At 43.7% G+C, this 19,030-nt stretch overlaps 2 protein-coding genes across 2 annotated transcripts; one reads left to right on the top strand and one right to left on the bottom strand.

Moving 5' to 3' along the window:
• Positions 1–411: 411 nt before the first annotated feature.
• On the bottom strand, positions 412–14,493 carry LOC311147819 (ceramide kinase-like; the record flags this gene model as incomplete). Its single annotated transcript, XM_084184611.1, has 13 exons — positions 412–1,343; positions 1,662–1,969; positions 5,830–6,026; positions 6,318–6,421; positions 7,292–7,397; positions 10,648–10,800; positions 11,248–11,322; positions 11,533–11,672; positions 11,917–11,980; positions 12,265–12,393; positions 12,557–12,694; positions 12,974–13,072; positions 14,370–14,493. 13 exons carry the CDS (start codon positions 14,491–14,493, stop codon positions 1,271–1,273), a joined length of 1,710 nt encoding a protein of 569 aa, XP_084040737.1. The 3' UTR covers positions 412–1,270.
• Positions 14,494–15,413: 920 nt separating this feature from the next.
• LOC311147342 (N-alpha-acetyltransferase 10-like) lies at positions 15,414–19,001 on the top strand. The gene is made up of 8 exons (XM_084184028.1): positions 15,414–15,588; positions 15,981–16,079; positions 16,404–16,462; positions 16,547–16,592; positions 16,795–16,910; positions 17,215–17,259; positions 17,589–17,673; positions 17,973–19,001. The coding sequence occupies exons 1-8, from the start codon at positions 15,568–15,570 to the stop codon at positions 18,156–18,158; spliced, it is 657 nt and encodes a 218-aa protein (XP_084040154.1). The 5' UTR covers positions 15,414–15,567; the 3' UTR covers positions 18,159–19,001.
• Positions 19,002–19,030: the final 29 nt, after the last annotated feature.

The raw sequence follows: 19,030 nt of genomic DNA, 5'->3' as shown, positions 1-19,030 counted from the left end.
AAGGCCAGAGGAAGCAGAATGAATGTGTCACTATATAAATTGGGCGTGCTCGTTTTACATCGCCCGGTTTCCCGGGTGGGTGAAAATGTCACTTTAGGACAAATGGAATCGTCTAAAATGTGCAAACTCCGCCCAGCTGGGGCAAAGGACGATGCAAAACAAATGTGCCCAATGACAATAGCTGATTCATCAAATTGCACTGCATGCAATGAATGTATCTGCCTTTCTTGGATCAACTCTGTCACTGTGGTTTGAGAATGGTCTCAATGTTCAAGAACAACAGGTTTGACCTACTCTTCTGTTCTCACTAGACAAAGCCACTAACGCCTCAGGTGTGTCTCTTTCTTTCTGGGAGTAAATGTCACTTCTGCCATAAACAATAAATAATGTGTAAAGCTCGAAACTCTGCTTAATAAAAAGGTCTGTCCATTTATTAAGTACAACATTTTCATAACTGCAAATCAGCTGCTGAAATGAACATAAATACACATTTACAGGCAAATACCATAAGTCTATGTCATGGAAAGAGCAGGTGTTCTTAATGTTTTGAACACTGTGTATATTCCTTGAATTACCTCAAGCCTCTATCTTAAGACTTGTTGAAATATTACATATTCTGGAATAATTTATTTGGTTAAGAGAGAAAGCAGATAAAGTGAAATGGAAGGCTCTTTTGGGTATTGTGTTGGTACATTCAGTCACACCTCCTTCCAAACTCAGACATCATTCATGACCATTGTCCCAATAACTTGTATGTTGACCCTAATGTACTGGGGGGTTAGTTACAGTAACCATTTCATCAGATATGTGAAATGTAAGGCTCTGTTGGTTATTCTGTTGATACAGTCACATGTCAGAAAAATAAGTCTTTCCACAGACATCCTTCATGACCCACTAACTGATACGTTGTCATTGAGCCTACATGGGGTTCGTACAGTAACCATTGACCGCATGACAGTAATACAGCCTTCTTCAGTTATGAAAGATACATCTCCTCAGTATCACAGTAAGGCTCCGTTCACACTACAAAAGACTACACCAGAGAGAAAGCCATTTAATTGGTCCTAGCTGGCAGAATTATTGATTAGAATCATTCATGTCTTCCTTTCTGGCATTGTTTTTCTCTGCAAGTAGTGTGAACGGACCCTAACACAGCCTTCCTCAGTCAGTAGTGTGAACGGACCCTAACACAGCCTTCCTCAGTCAGTAGTGTGAACGGACCCTAACACAGCCTTCCTCAGTCAGTAGAGTGAACGGACCCTAACACAGTTCACTTCCTGGTGGGCGTGGCTGATCCGTCCTCCATGCCCCGGGCATACAGACGTACCAGCTGACCATGAACCCTGGAGGGGAAGGAAGAAAGGAGGGAGGGACAACAAGGCAGATGAGGACAGAATAGGAAGACGCAGCATTGACATGTCACACAATCATGCTAAGTCTAACTACTGTGCTGGCTCAAATATGTTATTTCTCCTTTCCAGCACGATTTCAGCAATTATGGTGAATGCGTAACCAGGCTAGAGCAGAACAGCTTGGCTCAGCTCAGTAGTGTGAAAAGGTTACTAGAGGCTTCAGGTTGGGTCTGAAGCAGAGTACTAAATGTACACTGAAACTCTGTCAGGTAAGCATTGATTTCCATAATGTGATAAGATGTCTCTTACCTGCAGAGGATCTCAGTGTGAGGAAGTATTTCTCCGTCGCAGTTCCACACGGACACTGAAGGTTTACTGCAGCACAGGCCACACAAGAAGTCTTTCTTCTTCCTCCTGTCGTTCGCCATCCCTCGCTCCTCTCCTCTTTCTACCAGGTGATGTTGGGATCCGCTCTGGCTTGGTGTCTCTCCCTCTTCCACCATCCCGCCATCATTTACCGTCTCCCTCTCTTCACCCCTCTCTTCCTCCTTTTCTCCGGGCGGGAGAGAGAAACGCACTGCCTTCACGCGGTGGACATCCACGAAGGGCAGGTCAAACTAAGATAGAAGGGAAGATGCATAAAGCGACTATCGAAAAACTGTCAATCAAATCCAGTAGCAACTTCTTCCTTCCATCACAATATGTTTATTTTAGGCCTTTTAGTACTGCAGCTAGATGTTACTCCATCAGCAATTGTTCACATACAGTACCAGTCAAAAGTTTGGACACACCTACTCATTCCAGGGTTTTTCTTTATTTTTACTATTTTCTACATTGTAGAATAATAGTGAAGACATCAAAACTATGAAATAGCACATATGGAATCATGTAGTAACCAAATAAGTGTTAAACAAATCAAAATATATGTTATATTTGAGATTCTTCAAAGTAGCCACCCTTTGCCTTGATGACAGCTTTGCACACTCTTGGCATTCTCTCAATCAGCTTCATGAGGTAGTCACCAGGAATGCATTTCAATTAACAGGTGTGCCTTGTTAGAAGTTAATTTGTGGAATTTCTTTCCTTCTTAATGTGTTTGAGCCAATCAGTTGTGTTGTGACAAAGTAGAAGATAGCCCTATTTGGTAAAAGACCAAGTCCATATTATGGCAAGAACAGCTCAAATAAGCAAAGAGAAACGACAGTCCATCATTACTTTAAGACATGAAGGTCAGTCAATCCGAAAAATGTCAAGCACTTTGAAGGTTTCTTCAAGGGCAGTCGCAAAAACCATCAAGCGCTACGATGAAACTGGCTCTCATGAGGACTGCCACAGGAAAGGAAGACCCAGAGTTACCTCTGCTGCAGAGGATACGTTCATTTGCAGCCCAAATAAATGCTTCATAGAGTTCAAGTAACAGACACATCTCAACATCAACTGTTCAGAGAAGACTGTGTGAATCAGGCCTTCATGGTCGAATTGCTGCAAAGAAACCACTACTAAAGGACACCAATGAGAAGAAGAGACTTGCTTGGGCCAAGAAACACAAGAAATGGGCATTAGACCGGTGGAAATCTGTCCTTTGGTCTGATGAGTCCAAATTTGAGATTTTTGGTTCCAACCGCCGTGTCTTTGTGAGACGCAGAGTAGGTGAACAGATGATCGCCTCCACAATCACCCGACCTCAACCCAATTGAGATGGTTTGGGATGAGTTGGACCGCAGAGTGAAGCCAACAAGTGCTCAGCATATGTGGGAACTCCTTCAAGACTGTTGGAAAAGCATTCCTCATGAAGCTGGTTGAGAGAATGCCAAGAGTGTGCAAAGCTATCATCAAGGCAAAGGGTGGCTACTTTGAAGGATCTCAAATATAACATATTTTTTTATTTGTTTAACACTTTTTTGGTTACTACATGATTCCATTAGTGTTTTTTCATAGTTTTGATGTCTTCACTATTATTCTACAATGTAGAAAATAGTAAAAATAAAGAAAAACTCTTGAATGAGTAGGTGTGTCCAAACTTTTAACTGGTACTGTATTTCTTTCTCAGACCACAGATATTTCCATACTGTTATACTTGGAAACTGGCACGCCAGTCCACATGATACGATAGCAATCTAACAAGCAATATGGCTTCAGAATTTGGCCTATTATCCAGGTACTTGTGGAGGTTGTACCTACATAGTCCTAGGTTCAAGTTGGTTTGAGTTAGGATTAGGATTAAAATGACCTGGCACTGGGTTAGGGTTAGAGTTACCTGGTCCTGACCTGGCACTGGGTTAGGGTTACCTGGTCCTGACCTGGCACTGAGTTACCTGGTCCTGACCTGGCACTGGGTTAGAGTTACCTGGTCCTGACCTGGCACTGAGTTACCTGGTCCTGACCTGGCACTGAGTTACCTGGTCCTGACCTGGCACTGGGTTAGAGTTACCTGGTCCTGACCTGGCACTGGGTTAGAGTTACCTGGTCCTGACCTGGCACTGAGTTACCTGGTCCTGACCTGGCACTGGGTTAGAGTTACCTGGTCCTGACCTGGCACTGAGTTACCTGGTCCTGACCTGGCACTGAGTTACCTGGTCCTGACCTGGCACTGAGTTAGAGTTACCTGGTCCTGACCTGGCACTGGGTTAGAGTTACCTGGTCCTGACCTGGCACTGGGTTAGAGTTACCTGGTCCTGACCTGGCACTGGGTTAGGGTTACCTGGTCCTGACCTGGCACTGGGTTAGAGTTACCTAGTCCTGACCTGGCACTGGGTTAGAGTTACCTGGTCCTGACCTGGCACTGGGTTAGGGTTACCTGGTCCTGACCTGGCACTGGGTTAGGGTTACCTGGTCCTGACCTGGCACTGAGTTACCTGGTCCTGACCTGGCACTGGGTTAGAGTTACCTGGTCCTGACCTGGCACTGAGTTACCTGGTCCTGACCTGGCACTGAGTTACCTGGTCCTGACCTGGCACTGGGTTAGAGTTACCTGGTCCTGACCTGGCACTGGGTTAGAGTTACCTGGTCCTGACCTGGCACTGAGTTACCTGGTCCTGACCTGGCACTGGGTTAGAGTTACCTGGTCCTGACCTGGCACTGAGTTACCTGGTCCTGACCTGGCACTGAGTTACCTGGTCCTGACCTGGCACTGAGTTAGAGTTACCTGGTCCTGACCTGGCACTGGGTTAGAGTTACCTGGTCCTGACCTGGCACTGGGTTAGAGTTACCTGGTCCTGACCTGGCACTGGGTTAGGGTTACCTGGTCCTGACCTGGCACTGGGTTAGAGTTACCTAGTCCTGACCTGGCACTGGGTTAGAGTTACCTGGTCCTGACCTGGCACTGGGTTAGGGTTACCTGGTCCTGACCTGGCACTGGGTTAGGGTTACCTGGTCCTGACCTGGCACTGGGTTAGAGTTAACTGGTCCTGACCTGGCACTGCGTTAGAGTTACCTGGTCCTGACCTGGCACTGGGTTAGGGTTACCTGGTCCTGACCTGGCACTGGGTTAGAGTTACCTGGTCCTGATCTGGCACTGAGTTAGGGTTAGAGTTACCTGGTCCTGACCTGGCACTGGGTTACAGTTACCTGGTCCTGACCTGGCACTGGGTTAGAGTTACCTGGTCCTGACCTGGCACTGGGTTAGGGTTACCTGGTCCTGACCTGGCACTGGGTTAGGGTTACCTGGTCCTGACCTGGCACTGAGTTACCTGGTCCTGACCTGGCACTGGGTTAGAGTTACCTGGTCCTGACCTGGCACTGAGTTAGAGTTACCTGGTCCTGACCTGGCACTGGGTTAGGGTTACCTGGTCCTGACCTGGCACTGGGTTAGAGTTACCTGGTCCTGACCTGGCACTGAGTTAGGGTTAGAGTTACCTGGTCCTGACCTGGTACTGGGTTAGGGTTACCTGGTCCTGACCTGGCACTGGGTTTGGGTTACCTGGTCCTGACCTGGCACTGAGTTACCTGGTCCTGACCTGGCACTGGGTTAGAGTTACCTGGTCCTGACCTGGCACTGAGTTAGAGTTACCTGGTCCTGACCTGGCACTGGGTTAGGGTTACCTGGTCCTGACCTGGCACTGAGTTACCTGGTCCTGACCTGGCACTGGGTTAGAGTTACCTGGTCCTGACCTGGCACTGAGTTAGGGTTACCTGGTCCTGACCTGGCACTGGGTTAGAGTTACCTGGTCCTGACCTGGCACTGAGTTAGAGTTACCTGGTCCTGACCTGGCACTGGGTTAGGGTTACCTGGTCCTGACCTGGCACTGAGTTACCTGGTCCTGACCTGGCACTGGGTTAGAGTTACCTGACCTGGCACTGAGTTAGGGTTACCTGGTCCTGACCTGGCACTGGGTTAGAGTTACCTGGTCCTGACCTGGCACTGGGTTAGAGTTACCTGGTCCTGACCTGGCACTGGGTTAGGGTTACCTGGTCCTGACCTGGCACTGGGTTAGGGTTACCTGGTCCTGACCTGGCACTGGGTTAGGGTTAGATTTACCTGGTCCTGTGAGCTGGTGTGTCTGTGTAGGAAGGTGAGGAACCCTAGGGGGTGTGTGTCCCGTACAATGATGAGGTCACCTGTCCCATCGGCCAGGTGTGCTGAGGGGGACAGCCCCAGGGGACTGCGAGGACAGGAGCTAGACATACAGGTGAGAGACACAGCCTTGAACCGGCCCTCCACACTCACCCAATCACCTGCAGCATGGGGCAGAGAGAGCAGAGGGAGTTATGTGACCGACCAGGGTTTGAGCCCTGGTCTCCTGCATGCCACAATACTGTTAGCCCACTGAGCTAAAGCCCAGGCATTAACTTGAGGAGCTAACATAAGTATTCCAGTCTCAGGCAAAGTTACTCATCACCCAAGCGTGGTTCATCGAACCACCTCCATTGCATTACATAGGATGTGTGTAGACAGTAGGTACACAGTGTGTTGACTTTAGAGTCTGTGTAGATTTTTGTATAGGCTGCACGTTAGTATAGACTTACCCTCTGAGTCGCTGCTGAACTGACTGAAGTGGGAGCTGTCGTTGGAACTAGCATCTGGAGAGTGGGGGAACAGCCTCCCTGTGCTCGTAGAACACACTCTGCACCTGGAACCCACGTGCACACGTTACCAACCATTGCTATTTTTACACGCGACATAGGTATAACATACTGATACATTTCAGTGACGTAACAACAGCCCATGTTCCTTTATAGCCATGCATTCCATTCATATGTGTATCATCATCTTCCAGTCCCTCACAAGACCCTTGGCAGTAGCTATCGATAACAGACTAAAGATACCGGCATCCTTTTGTATGTAACACCTCCCAGTTCCTTCCCCTCCCTCACAGACAATGGGGCAGTTCTTCCAGTAATTTCAGATGAGATAGATTGGGTACAGTCTTTCACCGAGGTAGGCTCCACTCTTCTTTCACAGACCAGGAGGTGCTGTCTCTCCTTTCTTCTCTCCTTTCGTCCAGATCAGGTTGCCATGGAAATCGCCCTCCTTAAGGTACAGGAGTACACCCGACACCTGGGTCTCTGTTGCAGGTGGAAGTGACTGAGGCTGAGGCTGAGGCTCTTCCCCGGGGGGTAATTGAGGTCATGTCACTATAGCCTTCTGATAATGTCAAGTAGCCATAACACTTTCTCACCACGGAACGGTTGAGGTGATGAAATCTAGGGCAACTGTTTCTATCAGGACCTTACATTTGAGACTGGTAGTGGTATCAGAAGTCCCTCTGTTAGCTTCAGTGAGTTGTTCATGCTAAGCTTATCATTATGTAGTTAAAAACACACTGTCAATCACAACGTTTAGAGGAGCATGTGCTAGTACGTATGTATTAGTTCCTCTCTGTAACAAGTAAAGAGGAGGACCATCCTTCTTTTCTTCCCTGGGTAAGCCTTGTTTTGGATCTGTGTACCAGGCAGTGAGTGAGTGTTTTTATTTTCTGAGAAATATTGTTAGTTGCTACCCAGAGAGGCAGCGTGTGTTGTCCCTGGGGCTGGAGAGCTGGTGGTCTGCTGGTAGGTACTGAACTAGGCCTGCATAGCTCCTGTTACTCAGGTACACCAAAGCACCTGGGGGAAGAGAGGGAGAGAGTGGGGTTAGCAACCATCCTACAGATGTATGATTTTACTTTGAGACAGTTTGCTTCTCCAGGAAAAGAATCCTGCAGCAACAGGAAATGTGAATTATTATGTGGATTATAATTAATGGACATTTTTGTAGGGGTTGATACATTTTCTGGAAGGTAACACAGAGACAAAAACACAGAGAAAGAGAGGTAGTGAGGATAGAGTTTCTCTAATTGGTATGTAACACTATATTTGAATGTTCTGTCATGATGCAGATTGTCATTATAGACATGACTTACTCCTTAGAGCTTGATATGTAGTGAGCGAGTCGTCCAGGTCCTGAGGCAGCAAAGCATCCCCACACCATCACACTACCACCCCCATGCTTGACCATTGGTATGAGGTTCTTACTGTGGAATGCAGTGCTTGGTTTTCGCCAGACATAAAGTTGACTCAAGTTTGCCTGGATGATCACCAAGACTCTTGGAAGAATATTCTATGGACAGATGAGTCAAAAGTATAACTTTTTGGACAACATGGGTCCCATTATGCCTGGCGAAAACCAAACACTGCATTCCACAGTAAGAACCTTTTACCAACGGTCAAGCATGGTGGTGGTAGTGTGATGGGGATGCTTTTCTGCCTCATGACCTGGACGACTTGCCTTAATAGAAGGAACCATGAATTTTGCTCTGTATCAGAGAATTCTACAGGAGAATGTCAGGCCATCCATCTGTGAGCTGAATCTGAAGCGCAGCTGGGTCTTGCAGCAAGACAATGATCCAAAACACACAATCAAGTCTACATGAAAATGTCTAAAAAGCAACAAATTTGAAGTTTTGGAATGGCCTAGTCAAAGTCCAGACCTAATCCCAATTGAGATGTTGTGGCAGGACTTGAAACGAGCAGTTCATGCTTGAAAACCCACAAATGTCACTGAGTTAAAGCAGTTCTGAATGGAAGAGTGGGCCAAAATTCCTCCACAGCGACGAAAGAGACTGATCAACAACTACAGGAAGCGTTTGGTTGGAGTCATTGCAGCTAAAGGTGGCACAACCAGTTATTGAGTGTAAGGGGGCAATTACTTTTTCACACAGGGGCATTTGGTGTTGTATAATTTAATTTATGAAATAAATTAAATAAGTATGTAATTGTTATGTTATTTGTTCACTGTTCACTCAGGTTCCTTTTATCTAATATTAGGTTTTGGTTGAAGATCTGATAACATTCAGTACCAAAAATATGCAAAAGAAGAGAACATTTGAGAGGGGTAAAATACTTTTTCACAGCACTGTAGATATATATGTATATATACAGTGGATTCAGAAAGTATTCAGACCCCTTGACATTTTCCACATTTTGTTACGTTACAGCCTTATTCTAAAATGGATTAAATCGTTTTTTCCCCTCATCAATCTATACACAATACCCCATAATTTCATACTGGTCCTCCTGTAGCTCAGTTGGTAGAGCATGGCGCTTGCAACGCCAGGGTTGTGGGTTCGATTCCCACGGGGGGCCAGTATGAAAAATGTATGCACTCACTAACTGTAAGTCGCTCTGGATAAGAGCGTCTGCTAAATTACTAAAATGTAAAAAATGTAAAATAATGACAAAGCAAAAACAGGTTTAGAAATGTTGCTAATGTATAAATATAAAATAAATTAAATATCATATTTACATAAGTATTCAGATCATTTACTCAGTACTTTGTTGAAGCACCTTTGGCAATGACTACAGCCTCAAGTATTCTTGGGTATGACACTGCAAGCTTGGCACACCTGTATTTGGGGAGTTTCTCCCATTCTTCTCTGCAGATCCTCTCAAGCTCTGCCAGGTTGGATGGGGAGCGTCGCTGCACAGTTATTTTCAGGTCTCTCCAGAGATGTCCGATGGGGTTCAAGTCCGGGCTCTGGCTGGGCCACGCAAGGACATTCAGAGACTTGTCCCGAAGCCACTCCTGCATTGTCTTGGCTGTGTGCTTAGGGTCGTTATCCTGTTGGAAGGTGAACCTTCGCCCCAGTCTGAGGTCCTGAGCGCTCTGGTGCAGGTTTTCATCAAGGATCTCTCTGTATTTTGTGCCGTTCATCTTTCCCTCTAGATATGGCTTTTTCTTTGCAACTCTGCCTAGAAGGTCAGCATCCCGGAGTCGCCTCTTCACTGTTGACGTTGAGACTGGTGTTTTGCGGGTACTATTTAATGAAGCTGCCAGTTGAGGACCTGTGAGGCGTCTGTTTCTCAAACTAGACACTCTAATGTATTTGTCCTCTTGCTCAGTTGTGCACCGGGGCCTCCCACTCCTCTTTCTATTCTGGTTAGAGACAGTTTGCGCTGTTCTGTGAAGGGAGTATTACACAGCGCTGTACGAGATCTTCAGTTTCTTAGCAATTTCTCGCATGGAATAGCCTTCATTTCTCAGAACAAGAATAGACTGACGAGTTTCAGAAGAAAGTTATTTGTTTCTGGCCATTTTGAGCCTGTAATCAAACCCACAATTGCTGATGCTCCAGATACTCAACTAGTCTCAAGAAGGCCAGTTTTATTGCTTCTTTAATCAGCACAACAGTTTTCAGCTGTGCTAACATAATTGCAATAGGGTTTTCTAATGATCAATTAGCCTTTTGAAATGATAAACTTGGATTAGTAAACAACGTGCCATTGGAACACAGGACTGATGGTTGCTGATAATGGGCCTCTGTACGCCTATGTAGATATTCCATTAAAAATCTGCAGTTTCCAGCTACAATAGCCATTTACAACATTAACAATGTCTACACTGTATTTCTGATCAATTTGATGTTATTTTAATGGACAAAAAACATGATTTTCTTTAGAAAACAAGGACATTTCTAAGTGACCCCAAACTTTTGAACGGTAGCGTAGATAGATCTATCTATAGATATAGATATAGATATCATAGAGATCCTATTAAATTAGTAGTATTCTAATTCCTAATTTTATCGTTATCCTCAGACCTTCACCTTGGTCTAGCAGACGGTGTTTAAGAAATATTATATAATAACTGAATGTAATAGCCTCTGTTTTAGGCCATTCCATATACATTCCATATACAGTCTACCTGAGTAGTCATATCTGAGAGGCCCTGTCTATGACATATGTCTGCAATATTAGACCATGTGAAGCTGATGGTACTCAGCATCGCCTCATACATAGTGACTGCATCACATTGTGCCAATAATCACAATAACGCACACCTTCTCGTCTATTGCTGCTTGAATTTTCCGTTCCATACCTGAATAGTCATATCTGAGAGGCCCCATCCAGCGGTGTCTCTCACTTTCAGCCAGCACGTCTCCATAGAACCCGTATCCTACCAGAGACACAGAGTAACGCACCAGAGACGAGCGGTGGTGGACAGAACACACGTCCAGAGGCTGAGAGTCTCCTGCAATGGGTTGTGGGAATGTGGAGGACAAGGAGGGTTTTAGATCATGATTTTGAATATTGACATTAACTTCACAACTCTGCCCTTGTGAAATGATGATGCTGCTTATGACTGCTTATGGCTAAAGTTGCTGCTTATGGCTCCAGTAAAGTGATGCTTTTTACATTTTAGTAATTTAGTCGACGCTCTTATGCAGAGTGACTAACAGGAGCAATGGTTAAGTGCCTTGCTCAAGGACATATCGATAGATTTTTCAACTAGTCGGCTCAGGAATTCGAACCAGCAACCTTTCGGTTACTGGCTCAACGCTCTTAACCGCTAGGCTACCTACCGCCCCAGTGGCTAAAGATGATTTTAAGATACACCAGATAACAAAGTCAAGTACAATGTAATCTCAAATGTATTATGTCTTATTAAATGTGTTTTTAATTTAAGATCATATCTCACCAATGATAATATGCAGAGCAGAGGTCACTGGGTCATTGACTCCCACAGTGGCGAAACACACACAGTCTGTGGAGCCTGAGGAGAGAACACACAGACTCATATCAGACGCATCTTTATAGTTAGGGTTAATCTTAAGTCTTTTCTTGATTCCTTGTGTCCTCCCTTCTCGCCTCCTTCTCAAATTTCAGAAGGGCGCGAAGAGAACATCAGAGAACATCCACTTTCTTTGAGGAAGGTCTTCTGAGATCAACTTATTTAATTATTGATCAATGATGTCTCTCTCACCTGCAGGAATGATGCCAATGTGAAGGTCACAGGACTGTAGGGAGGGGTCATGCTCCGATAGCCCTGCCTCCTGCTGTGTTCGGCCAATCACACCGTGCAGCAGCTCGCTGAACATTCCGTCCCCGCCCACACATACCACACTGAGGTAGGGACAAACATAAACAAACAGTGATGTGATGAAACCCAATCACAGGCTACGGCTGAAATGTAGTGCACTACTCAATATTCCCTATAAAGTGCACTTCTTTTGAACAGAGTCCTATGGGCCTTAATACTTTTGACCAGAGCCCTCATCAAAAGCAGTGAATAGGGTAGCATTACGGCATAATAATTGGCTGCCATAGTGTTGCTGTTTACATGACAACATTCAAATGTCTGACGTACCCATCGAAACCAGTCAGGTCTTTCTTTAGTATGTGGTCTCTCGCCTGGTTGGCCCGCTCTGTCACTGAATGACAAAAACAAAGCAAAATGTGTTTTACTACTAGAATAGACCATGTTATAATATAGCAATAGACCATGTTATTATATAGCAACAGACCATGTTATTATATTGCAATAGACCATGTAATTATGAGCATAATTATGTGTCACGCCAATATCACCACACAATGCACTTGGTAATTAGCCTGCTACAGACAAATCCACGAAACAAACTTAACTACCAGTTCTATCGGTTTGTCAGTACGTCACAGGATTTTCTGCATTACTATTGTCTCACACGGGTCTCACCTATAACATGAGCGCTGATACCTGCCAGCTCAAACAGTGGGGCCACTAGAGAGTGATAGATCTGTCTCCCTTGTTTCTTTCCTCCGAACGGGTTGATGAACACCAACAACCTGTGAGGACGAGAGGAGCCTGAGAGAGGAGAGGAGGATAGACAGATCCAAAGAAAAAGAGAGGAGACAGAGTGGATCCATAACAAACAACAGTTGGCAGCGGCGGGGGGGGGGGGGGGGGTTTAGAATTGCACTATTTTATCTATTTTATCTTATCTCAGGACAAGTGAAGTTATCCTTACTGTGTGTTTTGAGGGCAATCCTCAGCAGGGTCATCCACTGGTCTCTGAGGTCCCTGCTGGGACAGCTGAACTGGGTCCTGCCCAGGTGCCATAGCAACCCATAGGAACTACCACTGCTGCTGCGCTTCACATAGAACACTGCAGAACAGTACACAGGGAGGGAGGGAGGGAGTGAGGGAGGGAGGGGGAGAGGGATTGGGGGGAGAGAGAAAGCGTACTGTTCACACTTTAAACAAAGTACATCAAGGCTTAATAAAGAATCCTTATAAGCCCCCCCCCCCCCACACACACACACACCAATAAATCGCTTTTGTTTGATTTTGTGTTGTGTCTAATCTCGGCTCCCAGAACCAAATCTCTCGCTGCGTCTGTTACCAGAGACTGTGTATCTGACCTTGGGGCAGTAACATAACTCACCTGTGAAGTCTCTGTCTGTGTCTTCAGAAACTGACCTCTGGGGTAGAACCTCCACACGCCCCTCCTCCACACCAACAACCTCCGACACTGGTACTGAAACTAGGATCACACAGGCACAGTATGACATTGAAACTTGTATCACATAAGCCCTGTTTATACCTGGTGATAACATGCGTCCTTTGTCCTGATATTGTCCACATTCTGATAGTGCCCACATTTTTAGGCAGTTGTAGATGATTAAAAGACACATTGTGATCTGATTGTGATCAGATCTTCCTCGCCACCTCCGGAGGTATTCAGGCACACATTGTGTAAACAGATCTGGATGGTTAAACCATTTAAATTCATTCAATCAATATACCGTCCTCTAAAATCATTGACAGGTAGCACTATTGACTTGTGGCATCAGTAATTGTCTTAAAAATAAACATGATTTTGAAAGTATCTGTCAAATAATTTGCATACAGGGAGGGACCATCTAATATGGTCACAATGCGGACACTATAGACGGCTAAGAGACACATTTTAATACAATATGTAGATGCGACAAACCTTGGTCAGATAGTGATTGGGTCATATTGATCAGCTCATCAAACTCACATGTTAGCGCAAGGTGTAAAGGAGGCTACAGACACCGACACACACACACACACACAAACACACACATACACACACAAACACACACATACACACACACTGGTAAATATTTTGCCTATATTGAGCTCATGTGACTATTAATTAAAGGGCATATCAGATAGGTGTGTGTGTGTGTGTGTGTGTGTGTGTGTGTGTGTGTGTTTTCTAGTGTTTTGTGTTAGTGCTGTATAACTTGTAATTCACCTTTACAGGAAAAGCAACATTCTTCATGAGTGAAATACAGTGTGCCTATAATAATTTGTCTGTTTATAGCAATTTCTCTGAAACACACACTACTTACTAGCCTACTAACTTTACAGAATGGATATAATTTCATTTCATAATTGTTGAAATAAGTCTTCACATTTTACCACTAGCATGTAGCCTATTTACATTAGTCTCCACTTGCATGCTGTCTCCAAGACAGGTTTGGTGACTTTCTATTAGTGGTGCATAGCACACATTCTCTCTACTCAAAACAACAAGAAGCATGCTGTGTAATGCTGATGGGATGGAATGATTACCATATGAGGCTAGTCAAGTCGTCCTTTTATTTACTTTATTCTAAGAGTGAATGAGATTGTTATGCAGTTATTACTAGGCAACCTAAGATAAAATCCTATATAAATTCTATATGAGCCTACATAAAAGTGTATTTAAATGTAATGTATATAATGAAATGTCTGCATTTAAAAAGAGAGGGGGTCAACAGATGCCATGCACGATGAAAGTGAGGGATAAAAGGATAAAAGGGACTCACCGGTCTTATCGCGGTTCTTCTTATCGAGCTCAGTCCAGTTGAGGTGCAAACCGGTAAGGGCTGCCCGGTAACGTTTCTTACCAACCCATAGACTGGACTCCAACTGTACTAGACCTACGTCCATACTACATGTATCTCTACAAACGTCTATAGTATAGATAGACAGGATTGTAGTTCTCTATCTTACTTTCACAGAAGAATGTAGGCAAGGGTAGAACGATTTATTCTACAAATTATTCCAATAATTCAATATTGCCGCATATTCAAATTATAACCTCTCCTGATACCAGCTCCACTCTCAAAACAATATCTCAAAGTGTTGTTCAGATACCATATAGCTCTGATAAGATTAATAAGATAGCGAAACTTTTTTGTATCTGTAAAGTCCCTGTCTTTATATTAACGCGCATGTCAGTGACAGGTAGGCTTCTTTTCTAAAAATATTTTGGTTTCCTTATATGCCTCTCTCGTCTCGCACCTGTCGTTAACATTTGCATGCTGCTCTCTGATTGGCTGTTACTACCCGTTGCAGGTAATTAGCATAAATTCAAGTTATGTCAAAATATTGGATTCCTTTTACTCTTTAGACACTTTTAACTGCTCTGTATGAAATATCCTACATTTCATAAGCCTTTTTTTTTTTTTTGGCCAACTCTAGTCTTTATAGCCTAAACTGTCTGAACTTGAATTGAACTGAGAAGTTGCCTAATGTTGTTGACTTAATTACCCTTAAAAAAACGAATATCAACGTAATACCTTGGTAATGCACTGATCATTGCCAATGCTAGGGACATTTTTTAATAAGGCTTGTGCATGGACTGTGGGGAGTCTAGGTGTACTTGATTTATGGTAGCTCATCCCGCATGCGCCGGATAACACCTATTTTATTCAGCTTCCCGGCGCACCGGGCAAACTAATCAAGTGCGCCTTCACTGATATGTCCGTCAAAATGTATTCCTGTCCTCATTGGGTGTTGGAGGTTCTATTTCATAATTTCCGCTGTAGCCAGTCCAATCCCACGCAACTAGAGGCGGGACTCACCTCTGGACCCCTTCCGGTTTATCGCATGCTTCCCCTTCAATTTAGCTAACTAACATATCTTAAACATAATTTATAGACAACGTTAGGAGTTCATAAAACACTTTAGTTCCATACTTTATAAATTTCATCATCTGAAATTGTGACAGTCGAAGAAAACATGAATATTCGCAACGCGAGGGTAAGTGAGCCGACCATGCAACACTATGTGTGTTAGCTAGCTAGCTAGCCACCCATCGCTAATCAAATCAAATCAATTCTTATTTATAATAACAATGCAAGGCTTTGTGATCGCTGCACGTTTGCTTGTCAAGTGAAACTGCTGCTAGCTTAATTAGCTACTACGTAAATGGATTGCTACTACGGTAGCTAGCTGGATACAAAGTGAACAAGAGTAACTAGTTCCACTTCAAGTGTAGTTACGTTAGCTAGCTAGTAACGTTAGTGACGTTTTGATTGAATCAGTGTCCACAGTCCAGACATGACATCTCTTCTGGTTGTCCCTTTTCTCAAGTGTCATTGTTTCAATCAGTGTCCAAACCATTGACATGTCTTGTTGTTCTGTTTCCTCAGCCGGAGGACCTTATGAACATGCAGCACTGCAACCTGCTGTGTCTCCCAGAGAACTACCAGATGAAATACTACTTCTACCATGGACTGTCCTGGCCACAGGTTAATATGGCTTCCTCTTCATCATCAGACATCTCCATTGCCACTTCATTCATATCACTTGAGTCAAGTCTTTGTTCTTGCATTCAATCAGTCAAAAATGGAATCTCTAACTCACCAATAGGAATGAGTAACATTCGATTTTGGTCTAGCTAGTTGTTACTAGATCAAATTGTATTTGTCACATGCGCCGAATACAACAGGTGTAGACCAAAAATAACATTAAATAAAAAAATAATACGAAATAAAAGTAACATAATTAAAGAGCAGATGTCTGTGTAACTCTGTGCGTCTATCTCTAACATCACCTCTTTGTTCATCTTTCAGCTCTCCTACATCGCAGAGGATGAGAATGGCAAAATAGTGGGATATGTTTTGGCCAAGATGTGAGTATACCTGAACTACAGAGCTTATCTCATGCCATTGTTTGTCAGTGTCTATCAAGCCCTCACTCTTTATGTGGCATGCAGGGAGGAGGACCCAGATGATGTCCCCCATGGTCACATCACATCCCTGGTGAGTCTTGGTTCTGTACTGTTCATTGTAGTACTTTATAGGTTCAATATGGGATAGGCAGTAGACTATGGAGGAGCTTGTAGAAGAAGGAGGTGACCTCTCATCTGCAGCACCTTGTCAGGTTGTTTAGTTGTTGTTGTTGAGTGACAGGAAGGACTGTTAACAAATGTTTGGATTGTCTTTGTGTCTGTCTGTCTCTCAGGCTGTCAAGCGTTCTCACAGACGTCTGGGTCTGGCTCAGAAGCTGATGGACCAAGCCAGCCGAGCTATGATTGAAAACTTCAACGCCAAATATGTCTCACTTCATGTCCGGAAAAGGTAGTGCAGTGTGCTGGATGTCTGTGTTGGACTTCAATGAGATGTCTCCACCACTCCACTAGTCATTGTTATATTGCTCTTAGATAAGAATTTCCAGATTAGTTGTTGTAATGGAATGTTGAATACATATCACTCTCCTGTTCTCTAGAGAAGTATAGACAGAAGATCATTTGAATACAGAGAGACATTGTTTTTCAGACCATTCTTAATGTGACTTGTATTGTTTTATCCTGTTGATCTGTATCTGTATTTTTTGGTTCACAAATAACTTGAATTGCATCCATCTCATTTTCTCCTACTGCAGTAACCGAGCGGCCTTGCACCTGTACTCCAACACACTGAAATTCCAGTAAGTAACATGGATCTCCTCCTGCCTGTCCTTGTGTAAATGGACCCTCCTAAAGCAAGTGCTTATGTAAATGTTGATGTTGCATGTCAGCCTCCTAGTCAAAGTGAGGTTGTCTCGGGAACTGTGGAGTCATATTCCCTACTGATATATCCAAATGATGGTCTCTGCTGCAGAATTCAAATGTATCCAAAGAGGTTGTTTATTTATTTTACTTTTCCCTTATTTAACCAGTGATTGTTTGCAGTGCTACGATCACAAACAATGTCCATGTATAATGTGTTGATCCTATTCCCCACTCACATACTAATCATTTTCATTCACCTCTATAGGATTAGTGAAATAGAGCCCAAATACTATGCAGATGGGGAGGATGCCTATGCCATGAAGAGAGACCTAGCTCACATGGCTGATGAGGTGAGTTTTAACTCCTATCCTTCTTTCCAGCAGCATGGCTTGATAGTGTTTTGCATACAGTGGCTCCTCTCTGCCATGAGGGTAAGGTCAACCTTTCAACAAACCATTAAGAGAGACACCTCCACACACTGCTGTCTATGTTTACCAATACTCCACATGGGAGCATAGATTGCAGTGTCTCTTTTTTATCATAGGCGGAACATATTTTTTCGATATCCAGAACCTGGTCAAAGCTGCATTCTGACCACGTGTCTGTCTAGTGCATTCTGACCAAGTGTGTCTGTTGTTTCTGTCTATGGGTCCCACAGTTGAGGAAGCCAGGAGTGAAGGCACTGGGTCAGGAGACCCTTACCGCTACGACCACACCTGGTGACCAGGAGAAAGAGGGAGAGAGGGACAGTGGTGGAGAGAGCAAAGAGCTCAGTGAAGTTAGCGAAGCTACAGAGAGCACAGACGTCAAAGATTCATCCTCCGATTCACAATGACTCTGCCATCTTTAGTAGCCATTTTTTAATTTCGCCATGAAAGTTACTTACTACACTTTTTTATCTCTTGCCGAAAAGGAAAAAACAGATTTAGCTTCAATCTTTACCCAGTGTTCATCTTCAACTATTCACCTCAGTTACTTTGTATATTTTACCTTTACAACATACACTGTACAGTCATACATTTTACCTTTACGCCGTACAGTAACATATTTTACCTTTACGCCGTACAGTAACATATTTGACCTTTACGCCGTACAGTAACATATTTTACCTTTACACTGTACTATAATATATTTTACCTTTACACCATACAGTAATATATTTTACCTTTACACCATACATCTACAGTAATATATTTTACCTTCAGTGTACACAGTACAGTTATATATTATACCTTTACACCATACAGTAGTAGATTTTACCATTACTGTGTACACCGTACAGTAATATATTTTACTTTTACAGCATACACCCTACAATAATATATTTTATCTTTACAGTGTACACCGAACAGTAATATATATTTGACCTTTACACCGTACAGTAATAGTTTTTTTCCATAACTTTCTCTGTTGACATTAGTGACAAACAAAGCGAATTGAGAATTGGTTGAAAGGAATGTTTTTGGAACTGGAATGAAAGTGGATTTTGAGCACAAATTCACGACTGGTTTCATAAAAGTTTGTAATTATATTTGATGTTGTCACTAGTACTTCATCGTCGGCCACCCCACCCATGAAATCTACACATTTTGAAAACATAACCTGTGTTTTTGGATGTGTCAAAATCAGGTCTGTTAAGTATTCTTCAAAATACTCAAAATAAAAGTTTCAAGTAATACATTTTGTAGTGTATTTCTTCTCTGCGTA

This window comes from Coregonus lavaretus, assembly GCF_964263955.1.
Source record: "Coregonus lavaretus genome assembly, chromosome: 20".
Classification (NCBI taxonomy): domain Eukaryota; kingdom Metazoa; phylum Chordata; class Actinopteri; order Salmoniformes; family Salmonidae; genus Coregonus; species Coregonus lavaretus.
The sequence above is the reverse complement of the archived record's forward strand: the minus strand, read 5'-3'. Positions and strand labels throughout refer to the sequence as shown.

What these genes read in the sequence shown, in the direction of transcription:
- LOC311147342 (XM_084184028.1), top strand. Translation starts at nt 15,568, where the DNA reads ATGAATATTCGCAACGCGAGG. An exon ending in TGAATATTCGCAACGCGAGG is followed by an intron (nt 15,589 to 15,980) that starts GTAAGTGAGCCG and finishes CTGTTTCCTCAG; the next exon opens with CCGGAGGACCTTATGAACAT. An exon ending in ATGGACTGTCCTGGCCACAG is followed by an intron (nt 16,080 to 16,403) that starts GTTAATATGGCT and finishes TTCATCTTTCAG; the next exon opens with CTCTCCTACATCGCAGAGGA.